Here is a 12,448-nt window from a genome sequence, read left to right as displayed (position 1 = left end):
CTCCACTCCTGGCACTAGCGGCCCCGGGGGACTATGCTTTGTGCAGATCATGTATTTTCTTTTGGTTCCTTATCCTAACACTTCATCCCATGGCATTAAAATCTAAAGTACTTGTGCGTCAACTGATAAAGATCAATCAGCAACTTATTTATAAAGTATCATTTATGCTATTAGCCTTTTGAGAGGAGGTTGCCTAGAAATGCTAGGTGTAGACAGCCATAAGCACTGTGTGTTATACGAGGAAATGATGGGTGATATCCCATAATATACAGTCCTTTCTTGCTCTCAATCTCCTGATCTTTTGTCTTTCTCTTGACATGTTCTTTTCCTTTTCTTCCTTCCTTCCTTTCGTTCCCATTTTCTTCACTTTTTGTTTCTCTCTCTCTCTCTCTCTCTCTCTCTCTCTCTCTCTCTCTCTCTCTTTGATAGTTGGTGACTCTAGTCACTAATTATGACTCTTCTAGAAGACAGTTTTGTTTCTGAATCCAAAACACGAAGAACAGTCCAAACCAATTGGGTAGCTTCAGGAAAGGGAGGAAGGGTGACACCTGCTGGAAGAATTACTGATGACTTGCTGGCAGACATCTGCACACACCAGCTTCGCAGAACGATGGCACAGCAGGGCCTCGGGAGCCCCAGGGTGCTCCCTATAACCTCCTTGGTCCTAACAGCTACCCTGAGGTGGATACTATCATCTTCAGCCTTTACAGAAGGCTAGCCCAACATCACAGCTACTATATGCAAAGATGGATTTAAATCTAGGACCATCAGAATTCCTATCTTCTAAGCCATATTACCTGCTTTTATACTACTCAAAACACAAACACAAATTACTGATACACACACACAATTTTTCTCTTTGGCGATTTTATGTATTTTTATTTTGTGTATATAGGTGTATTTCATGGATGTCTGTGTACCATGTGTGAGCAGTCCTAAAGAGGCCAGAAGAGGGTGTCAATTCCTCTAGAACTGAAGATACAGACAGTTGTGAGCCTCCACATGGGTGCTGAGAATTGAACCTGGGTCCTCTGGAAAAGCAGAGTGCACTTGACCACCGAGCCATCTCTCCAGCTGCTCTTTTTAATCATATCGATACTTCTTAAGTGTAATTAGATAACAACTGAAAAGTCAGTATGATAAAAACACAGCAGGGCTCTCGTGTATCCTAGGCTGGCAGTATGGAGGAAGACCATTAAATTTCAGTTTGTTCTGTCTCTACCTCCTGAGTGCTGAGAGGCACTGGCATACACCATCACGTGGGTAAGACTGGACCCAGGGTTTTGTGCATTCTAGCTAAGCACTCTACCAACTGAACCACACGCAGCACCCCAATACTCCTGAAAGTCTCCAGGCCTCCCGGTTTATTCATCACTGAAGTTTTGTGAGCACTCAAGAGAAGCCAGTCCACTGCTGTGCTGGCTACCCTATGTCAACTTGTCACAAGCTAGAGTTACCTGCAAGGAGGAAACCCCAAGGGAGAAAATGCCTCCATAAGATCCCACTGTAAGCCTGGCAGTGGTGGCACATGCCTTTAATCCCAGCATCCAGGAGGAGAGGAAGGCAGATCTCTGAGTTCAAGGCCAGCCTGGTCTACAAAGTGAGTTCCAGTACAGCCAAGGATACACAGAGAAACCCTGTCTTGGAAAAAAAAAAAAAGCCACCAAAACAAACAAAGAAACAAACGAAAACATTTAATCTGGTTGAAGTGCATTTTCCTAATTAGTGATTGATGGAATTTGGTTTCCTGTATCCACAAGGCAGCACACAACATCTGTAACACCAGTTCCAGGGGAATCTTATGCCCTCTTCAGGCTTCTGCAGGCACCAGGCATAAGCATGGTGTACAAACATATACACAGTTAAAATCTCCCACACATAAGATATTTTTATTTTTTAATTAAGATCTACAGGTTCAGGACTGGAGAAACAGCTTAGCGGTTAAGAGGGCTTGCTGTTCACGCAGAAGACCAGAGTTCAGTTCCCAGTATCCACAAAGAGTGACTCACAACCTCTTTAGCTTCTGTGTCCAGGAACCGATGTCCTCTTCTGACGTTCACAGGCATCTGGACAGCTGTGCACAGATGTGTACACACACACAGATGTATGCACAGCCATGCACAGATGGTCACCACACACACACATGCTTACACACGTGCACAGACACATACACATAAGGGAAAACAAGCAAAGTTCAGCCCGGCCTGGCTTACTCACTCGTGTTTCAGGTGACTCATGGCTAAAAGGTCAGTGCCTGGGTCTTCCAGAGAACCTCTCAGGGGCCCTGCTTTCCTCAGACAGATTTTAATTTAGAGCCAGCCCAGAACATCATATGAATCTTCTCAGTGCTGGTTTCAGCAGAAAATTGTATGCTTTTTAAAATTTTTTTGAATCCTAAGACTTGACCATAAACGTATGTTGAAGTAAAACTAATTCTAGCAGTTATTCCTTCAAGTTCTTCATATTATTAAATACACACTGTTTTTTCCACACAATTCACCCTTCTCCCTGTTGTTTTCAGCTTGATCCAGGATGAGGAAAGAAAAGGCCTGTGCTAAAGCTGGAGATGTGACTCGGTGGTAGATTGCTTCTGTGCCGACTGCTCAGCCTCCAACACTGGCACAAACAAGCGTCCATGCTGCTCACATCCTGTGTGTGGCTGGCAGAGACACCGACAGGCTCTTGTCCTTCTCCCCTCCTACCTGGGGAGTCCTACCCTGGACTCCAGACCACCTTGGGACAGCTGTGAGTGAGGACAAAGATCCTGCTATAAGCTCCCTGTCTAGTTTGTACTGTCTTCCCAACCCTGAATAGCAAGAAGTCTACAAACCAGAGGAAAAGGCAAAGACTAACAGGCAAGAAACTCACAAGACAGGTCTTAAGGATAAACACCAAAAAAAAAAAAATCCAATATTCTTTTCCTCTCACTGACTAGGGGCTACAGAAGTTTGCTAGGTCTCGGTTCCCCACCGTGTGTGTGTGTGTGTGTGTGTGTGTGTGTGTGTGTGTGTGTGTGTAAGAATTAAGCCTGTGTCTTCAGCATTGTAACTAAAAGAACAGTTACAATACAAACAACACAACTTGTGTTCTATTGTAGTATGTTGACTGGGACATCACAAAACTGTGTGGGTCACAAGCCTCAGGCTGCAGCACTATTGGTCCGTCTCTGTGCTTATGCAGAAGGGTGTGGGCTTAACTAGGTGGACCTGTGGAAATGATTTCCTACCCATCTTTGGAAGTCCGTGCCTGTTAGAGTACAATGGTGAGAAATATTTGAAGCATCCTGGGGATGGGCTAACGCCATCTGTTTAAACTGGTTCTCACGAGAACTTTTACACTGCCCGATGGAGGCACAGAAAGGGGGCGGTCCTGCATTTGTCTCAGTGGTCACATCAAAATTACTGCTTCCCTATTGCACATTAGTAAGTAGCAATGTTGTCAGGAAAATCATACAAGGTAGACTTTCTGGAAAAGAGATTAGCACTGTCTAAAGTGTCCACAGCACTGGGGAGACAGAGGCAGGTGGATATCTGTGAGTTTGAGGCCAGCCTGACCTATATATGAAGTTCCAAGCCAGTCAGGTATATATAGTAAGAACCTGTCTCAAAAAAATTAAAAATAATCTAAATTAATAAAAGAATACCTGAGAAAATCCCATGAAAATGATCAAGCCCTACTAACACAAGGCCTTGCTCTCGGCCACACTCCATCAGTGCTGCAGACTGCAGAGAGGACTCTCCGGTGAAAGCATCTCTAAAGACCTTATGTCAAGATTCCGCAGGTCTCTGATGTGCTCTTACCTCGATGGAGAGAAAGACTGTTCAGCTCTCGAGATGTGAATTCGCAGGTGCAAACAAACAGACTCTCTCCCTCCTTCAGACTGGGGATCGTCACAATCTCCACAAAACTGCTGGGAAACTGTCCTGAAAGACAGACGCACGTGTTAAGCACTGAGTGCTCTTTTAATATTAAATTTTCTCTCTGTGTTTGTGTACAAGGACAACTTCTTTCTGAGTTCATTTACAAATTCTGAATTAAAATTGACCCAATGCTAATAATTAGAGAATTTACTATAGAAGTGCATAGCATAGAACAAGATGTATACAGAGGGCAGAGAATACAATTTAAGAGCATTTATTGGGCCAGTGAGAGGGTTCAGCAGGTAAAGACACAAGCTGCCGTGCTTGACAACCTGAGTTAGACTCCCAGGTCCCCATGGTACAAGGAGAGAAATGAATCCTGCAAGCTGTCCTGTGCTCTCCACATATACACTTGTGTGTGTGTGTGTGTGTGTGTGTGTGTGTGTGTGTGTGCATACATACACACAATACCTAAGTAAGCATTAACCACTGGCACTCTAGCAGGTTCACTGAAGAGGGAAATGTGAGTTGGGTGGTCTTGGTCTTCAGAGATCTGAAAATCTACTTAGACAAAAAGGATAATAGAATCCTGAAGCCCAAGTCACATCACTACACACTAGCCATAGAGGTTCAGAGGAGGCTGGGAGGAACACAGGTGTTTTGTTGTTGTTGTTTTGGGTTTTTTTTTTTTTTTTTTTGCTTTTCTGTTTTTGTTTGTTTGGTTGGTTTTTTGAGATAAGGTTTCTCTGTAGCTTTGGAGCCTGTCCTGGAACTCACTCTTAGATCAGGCTGGCCTCGAACTCACAGAGATCTGCCTGTCTCTGCCTCCCGAGTGCTGGGAATAAAGGCATGTGCCACCACTGCCTAGCTTAAACACAAGATTTTTATGAAGCAGACAAGTTCAGTCTGAGACGGGTAGAGTTTTATAGGTGGTGTAGGAAGACAGGGCCTGCCAGCTGGAGGAGAACAAGAGATGTTTCCCGAATCTGCCCACACATCTCCAGACCTATACCGCCTTGGTATAAGCCATCAACACCTGCCTCCTGGGTGACAATAAATCTCCTGTAACTCACTCTGTAGAGCAGGCTGACTCCAAACTCACAGAGATCCGCCTGCCTCTGCCTCCCAAGTGCTGGGATTAAAGGCGTGCGGCACCAGGGTCCAGCCAATCATTCTTCTTCTTCTTTTTTAATTATTGCTTTAGTGTGTGTGTGTGTGTGTGTGTGTGTGTGTGTGTGTTGTCTGCATGTTTGTCTGTACACCATGTGCAGGCCAGAAGAGGGCATTGGCTCCTATGAAACTAGAGTTAGATTATTGTGAGTTGCTAGGTAGATGCTGGGAATCGAACCCAGATCCTCTGGAAGGGCAGACAGTCTTTTTAACCACCCAGCCATCTCTCCAGGCCTCCATCCCATCATTCTTAAAATAACAGCATCAGCATTTCTAAGACACTGCTCTGATGATGTCAAAAGCACCAGTTTCTGGCCGCCTCAACTTCTTACCTCGCACACCTTTGTCCTCTGTATCCCACAGCCACTTGGTGCCCTACCCATGCTTCCTCAGTGCTCTCGTGTTCACGCATGTCAGGGCCACTGAGCAAGCAATCCTCTCTGCGAACACCCCTCACTAGTTTTATCTGACCAGAAGCATCACTTCTACTAGACTATAATCTGTGAATTCCCCAAAGTTGGTAAGTGTTCAGAGCATCTACTCAGAACTACAGCACACTCCAGATGCATACAAGCACGTGTAAATTAAGGACTAAAGTGATGTGTGATGAAAGGTCTGCCATTCCCCATTAATAGTAGTTAATGGAAGAAACCATGGCAACGTGAATCTCAGAAATAGAAGGATAGCCAGAAGCACAAACGTGGGAGACAGGAGCATCCGAGACAGAGGGTGGCTTTAATTAATTGTTCCCAATGCAGATCTAGGAAGGACTGAGTAATAAACCAGGCTCTCCTGAAAAGAACGGAAGATGGAGTAGGAGCTGATAAAGAGGAATGAGGTGGAGCGCACTTCCATCCCGCTCACCCAAGGCAGGCTGCTGCCAAGAGCGATGGTAAAGAGCAAGCGTTGCGAAGAGAGGTATAATGTACGTTCTGAGGAGGGGAATAAGAGCACTGGATCTGAAAGACAGAGCATTGGGAAGGGAAAGAGAAAGGCAGGCAGAAAACTAGGCTGGGGCAGAAGTGTCCACTCACCCAGCCTCCACAAGGAATCAATACGGAGAGATGGGGCAATGGCAGAAACTCTCCTCACAGGCCAGAGCGATGGATGGATGAGCACAGAAGGAAGACATGGCAGAAGGAGCGAGGGGCCAGTGTGGAAGGAGTATCTCTTACCTGTAACATCTTCCTTCTTTCCCAGAAGCCAAAACTCATCCACCACGGCCAACACCTCAATGACATCTCCCACGAAGAGCGGCAGTTCCTCTGAGACGCTAGGGCAGAAGTCAAAGATGGCTCGGACCACAGAGCCAGCCTCCATGCTTCACAACCTGGAAAGTCCAAAGCATGAGAAAACACAGATATTTTAGACACACCAGAAACCTGTTTCTTAAAAACCTAAAACTCAAACTATGAAGATAATATAGAAGCAATAGAAAAAATAAAAAATCTAAAGTTGTTTATTTAAAAATAATGATTTCCTCGTGTATTTTAATTAGTGTCTTCTCAGTGTGAGTCTAGAATTGGAAACAAACAACAAGACACTAACAACTGACTCAGATCATAGAGATAAAAGATTCACGATGGGGAAGGGAGGCTTTAAAGTGCCGCGAGAGGGAGGAGAGGCTACTGACGTTTTACCACGATTAAAGTTCTAGACAATGCAGTACTTTCAAAATACAGCATTTAAAACCCAGAGACTTTACATCACACACAGCATGCCATCTGTTTCCCTCCACAATCTAAGACCAGGATAACGGCACTCTACAAGTTAGATAATCATTTGTCCAAGGACACAGTACAGCAGGGACAGGACTCAAACACCAAGATTTAAAACCCACAGAAAAACAGAGGAAGTCCATGAAAAGAATGAGAAAGGGCCAGAGATGGTATCTCTAGGGGACATTTAGTACCAGCAGATCAACCATTTGATTCTGGTTTGGAGACGCCTGTGCTCCAACCTGCATTGTTGCGGAACTACACTGCAATGCATGATGGGTCCATTGCCCTGGTGCAGGGGGCTGGAGAGCTAAGAATGTGTCTACACACTAGAAAGTATGTGTGTGTTCACTCGGAAATGCTCAGCCATGATTGGACCAACATTCTCCAAATGCCTTCCCAGGGGCTGCACAGGGGGCGGCTCCGGCTCTCCAGGCTCCTCAAAGACTCATTCGGTGTTGCTGAAGGCGGAGATTTTTTTTTTCATCTCAAATATGACTAGCCTCGTCGAAAAGCACCAAGACAGGCCAGTAAGATGGCTCATCTGATAAAGGTGATTGTCTCCAAGCCTGGCAAACAGAGTTTGATTCCCAGGACCTATGACAGGAGAGAGAAGCAGGGGCTGGAGGGATGGCTCAGCAGCTAAGAGTACTCACTGCTCTTCTAGGAGACACAGGTTTGGTTGTCAGCATCCATGTCAGGTGACTCACAACTGCTTATAATTCTAGCTCATGGGAATCCAAACAAAATCCTCTTCTGGCCTCTGAGGGCACCCACATATACATGGTTCACACACACACATACAAAAGTAAATTAAGTATATATAAATATTTTTAAAAAAACAAATGCCTAATGGAAAGGAAACAATAAAATAGATTTAACTGCGGTTTATGATTTTCACTAGTGTGAAAAAAATGAAGGAAGCATCTAATAAATAGTTCAGCATATTGATTTTTTTAACCATGCTTGATAATTAAACATTACACATTTGGTCAAAGTAGTTTATTCTTGTATCACTGGGACTTTTTCAGTAATGAGATGACTGGGGCTACAGTAAAAGAGAAGTGGCCCCTGCACTCCTCGCCCTTTCTACCACGGGATTTCTGCTTTCGCTTTCCCTTCCATGGTGCTTTGCATAGAACCCGGGGCCTCACGCATCCCACACAAGTGTTCTACTACTGAGCATCTATTAAAACCCTCTAATTAGCTGTGCCTAAATTCCAGCACTCAGGAGGCAGAGAGACAAGCATGTCTCTGTGAGCTGGATATCAGACTGCTCTATATAATGAGCTCTAGGTAAGCCAGGGCTACATAGTGAGAACCTGTTTTAAAAGCAAAACAAACGGGGGAAAAAAAAAAAAACCAAACGAACCAAACCTAGTATTTATATAAATATACTTTGAAGATACATAGTGTGCACATAAAATACCAGGCTTCTGCCGTGACAGAGGGTGGCATTCAAACCCCAGCTTTACTACTCATTAGCTTATTGCCTGCACAGTCACTTACACTCTCGGGTCTTCCGTTTCCATGACCTGAGAGACAAAGATATTAATACGTTCACAGTGATCGTCATGAGGATGACTATGGTGACAAAGATCAGTGACCAACATCTACACAGTGCTTCCTCATGCTACACACTGTACCGTGTACCACATCAATGAGTCCTCACAATGACGTGTGTCATCGGTTCCCATTGGGCAGATGAGGACACAGGCTCGAAGAAGTGATAAATTCTAAGGTCACTCAGGAAGTCAGAGAAAGAATGGGAATCCAAACGCCTGTCACCAAAGCCTCGCTGTACGAATGTGCCGAGGACATGACAGGCACAGTAGCTTCTCAATAAACATCAGTGTCTATTATAAGTCACTTCCATAATTAACGACAAGTTCAAATCTGTGCCACCGACCACCAGAGAATGTACTGTCTTCAAGCAGACGAACACTTCAATATGTCCTATTTCAACATGGTTAATGTAATTTTGACCATGTTTAAGAACACGCACATGGGGTGGAGTGTGATGGTACATGCCCATGAACCCCAGAACTCAGAAGGCTGAGACAGGAGAACTTTGAGGCCTAGACCAGCCTGGACTATACAGCCACATTTTGTGTCTTTCTGACATCTCCCAAAGAAGATACCAAATGAACATGGCTTACTCAGACTTCCAGAAGCAAGTTCATTCCTGCAGCCATACAGTCCTGTGCTGACTTAACCATGGCCGCTGTCCTTGACGGTTACACGCCCCCAGGCCTTCCTCCTGTGGTGCCAGCCTGCTCTGCTTTCAGCCCATCTCCTTCATCAGCCTCATTTTTTAAATAGATTTATCTATTTTTATCTTATGCATATGGGTGTTTTGCCTATATGTATGTCCTATATGTGTGTCTGGCGCCAACTAGAAGAGGGTGTCAGATCCCCTGGAACTGGGGTTACAGATGGTTGTGAGCTGCCATGCGGGTGCTAGGAACTGAACCTGGGTCCTCCAGAAGAGCAGCCAGTGCTCTGAACCAGCGAATTATCTTTTCAGCCATCTCCCCCTCCAATCAGTTCTTCCACTCTTTTTTAATTTTAATTTTTTTTTTTTGAGACAGAGTCTTACTGTGCAGCCCATGCTGGAACTTGCAATGTAGACAAGGCTAGCCTTGAACGTATAGAGATCCACCTGCTTCTGCCTCCCAAATGTTGGGACTAAAGGTGCCACCATATCCAATTCAATCTATATTCTAGTTCGCTGTTTACAACCCATAGCATCAACATTGCTAAAAGTTCCCAGAAAATAAAAGTAAGCCAACTCTAGATGGCAGGCTGACTCCTGCAGAGGTAAAGGATGCACACTGGCACCGGAGGCTCCCTACATTGCTCACATGCTCTGAGACCCCTTTGTCATTTCTGGCTGTCTTCCAGGCATCTGAAGTTACCAGATGTCAGACTTCCTCACAAGGGTAGTGTCTAAGAATTTTTTCAAAACAGAAAACCAAGCATAATATTTGACAAATCTCTCAACCATCTACGTTATTAAAATAAGTCCTCAGGGTTGGATCAAGATGGACATAATTTTCCGATACATTTTCTCAAAGTTCTCAGTGTCTGACTGACTGTGCCGCTCACTCACTGAACTGTTAGGACGCAGCCTCAGACCCAGGGATTCCTTGCACTTTAGTCCTGCAAGCTGATGGAGTTGGGTGTTCTTCCTGGCACCTTGTCACGCTGCCGGAAAATGACTCACTCCCAGAGAACCTGGTTCAATAAAGTCTTTTACTAACCGACCTCCCACTCTGCTGGAATGAGTGGGATGAGTAATCCCAAGAAATACACACCCTAGAAGGGTACAAGTCACAGCCTCCATGATTCACGTATGCAACCAGAAGGTGGGGTCGACGTCCCTCACTTTACACAGGTGATGAACTCGTCTGGAGTTGCCCCGTCCTGTGCACACCCGGAGAAGCACCTATTGTCATCCACGCTGGGGCCATTTTAGAAACCCAAGGGTATGTTTCAAAACTTAATCATTAGTGGCTTCTGTAAGCTATTCCAACTCCAGATGGAAGCTCTCAGAAGAAACTACAAGACAGATGGGCTGCGGGAAAGCTGGGGAAATAACTGTCCAACACAGCATGGTGTCAGGGACATCCAAAAGATGCCGAACGCCACCCCTTCCTACTGGTGAACACCTGTTCCCTCCTCTGAAGAGGAAAGATGATTCTCCAAACCCTTTAGGAAGGTGAAGTCTGTGAAGGAAGAGCTTGAGTCTTTGCCTGCGGATCTGCAGCGATGCCAGCATGGGAAAGCTGAAGCGACTGACGGAACCTGGTGGAAATATCTGAAATACTCATATCTGAGCCCACGGTTCTGCTCACCTGAAGGTAAACCAACCATCAGGGGCATAAATAGCTTCAGTCTCCAATTTGTCTGAGTTTGACTGGGGAGCGGTGTGAGCCCTCTAGGTCGAGCATGGGTAACCTGGACTTCTTGACTCTGAACAGCCTAAAGGACACTAAGAACAGCTACCATCTAAGTGCCCAAAACGCCACATGTGCCAGACTGATCCAGGAGCCCACACCAATCACTGCACTGTGGGCAGCAAGGCTCAAATCCTGGCACCACACCTTAGCAGTTCACCCAAATTCGAGCCAGAAGCAGAGTTCAAGCCTGGGGCTGCTAGGCCCATGTTCTTCTTACTGAAAACATTGCTTTGCTTAGATCACAGCAGTCTTTCCTCCAAACCCACTGGAACATCACTTTCCTCTTTGGTTTCTTCAACATTCTGTTGGGAAAATTGTCAAGCGTGGAGATAGACAGAATTTTATGCTCACTACCATAGTTGTAGCATGACATCTGATCCCAGGGACTTTATCACAGATTCTAGCCCCTTATCCATACATCAGCTGATAATTTTATGGATTGCAAAAGAAAAATATCAAAGAAATGCCCACCAAACTTGGGCATACATGTCTTAACCAGAGTTCATTGCTGTTATTTTTAATTTTTAAAAGTTTTATTATCTCTTTTTTAGATACATCAAGCTCTTACTTGTTACCTTAGGCTGGTCTTGAACTCACGGTAATCCGTTTGCCTTGGTCTTCCCAGTTACAGGCATATTCCACCATACCCAGCTCTATATTTGTTTATCAACTGGTTTGTTTTCTTAAATTAAGGACTTTTTCCTCTCCGCCAAAATATCAGTGATTAATTTTTTCCTAAATATCATTTTTACATTAGTTATTTAGAATTTAAAGTCTCTCCATTTTCTATAATTTATTAAAACAGTCAACAAATATTTATCCAGCCAAACAGAGTCAATCAAATTCAATTCCCAGGCAAGACAAAAATTTGGCTCCAGCAGGCGAACCAGCCATGGGACCGTCTTTAAACACATTTCTTCCAACAGTGCTCCTCTGACGGTGGCGGGGCTGGCAGCAGCGACTCCTCCCTGTTGAAGTAAGCGATCTAACCCAAACCAGAGCAGCTTCCCTGCTGAGAATAGTAAACTCTCCATAACCTAAGCACTAGCTTCAGAAGGAAATAACCTTATTCATTTAGGGGGAGGGTATGTCTTAAGTCTGCAGTGATTGTGTATGTCCGTGTGTCTGTCCATCGGTCCATTTGTATGTGTGTCCATGTGTGTCTGTGTCTATCGTGTGTGTGTGTGTCCATCCGTGTGTGTCTCCCCATGTGTGTGTCCATGTGTGTCTGTGTGCCCAGGTGTATATGTTCATCCGTGTGTGTGTGTCAGAGTGTGTGTGTGCATGTGTGCAAATGCATATGTACATGTGCATGTGTATGTGTGCTGGAGACAAGGTTGAGGTCAGGTATTCTATTTTTTAGTGTTTTTTCACATATTATTTATTATGTATGTATGCATGTATGTGTGGTACATGTGGTACATGTGTATGCATGACACAGAGCACACAGGAGGTCAGAGGACAACTTGCAGGAATCAGTTCTCTCCTTTTATCTGTGGGTTCTGGGGATTAAACTCAGGTCATCAGGATGCACACCCTCGCCCACTGAACCATCTTTCTGACTTCTCCTCCGACAATGTTTCTCACTGAACCTGGAGCTCACTGACTTGGCGAGACCAGTCGACCAGCAAGCCTGCCCCATCCTCTCCCCAAGTGCTGGGGTTACAGGTGCATGCCAGCACCCTGGCAGCGCCCTGGTTTTCTATGTGGTTGTTGAGGATCTGAACTCGGGTCCTCC

The 12,448-nt window shown here is 45.0% G+C and overlaps 1 protein-coding gene across 3 annotated transcripts in view; it reads right to left on the bottom strand.

The window, feature by feature from the left end:
* Dnmbp (dynamin binding protein) overlaps nucleotides 1–12,448 on the bottom strand; it is a 101,705-nt gene that overhangs the window by 65,504 nt on the left and 23,753 nt on the right. For all 3 annotated transcript variants that reach the window (XM_087907872.1, XM_087907874.1, XM_087907873.1), the window contains 2 exons: nucleotides 6,206–6,360; nucleotides 3,801–3,923 (listed from right to left, as the gene is read on the bottom strand). In XM_087907872.1, coding sequence (XP_087763998.1) covers nucleotides 3,801–3,923; nucleotides 6,206–6,350 — 268 coding nt within the window. In that variant the 5' untranslated portion in view covers nucleotides 6,351–6,360. The remainder of the gene's footprint in view (nucleotides 1–3,800; nucleotides 3,924–6,205; nucleotides 6,361–12,448) is intronic.

Source organism: Myodes glareolus, chromosome 7 (assembly GCF_982192425.1).
Source record: "Myodes glareolus chromosome 7, mMyoGla1.1, whole genome shotgun sequence".
Classification (NCBI taxonomy): domain Eukaryota; kingdom Metazoa; phylum Chordata; class Mammalia; order Rodentia; family Cricetidae; genus Myodes; species Myodes glareolus.
Note: the sequence above shows the minus strand (reverse complement) of the source record. Positions and strands in the feature narration are given on the sequence as shown.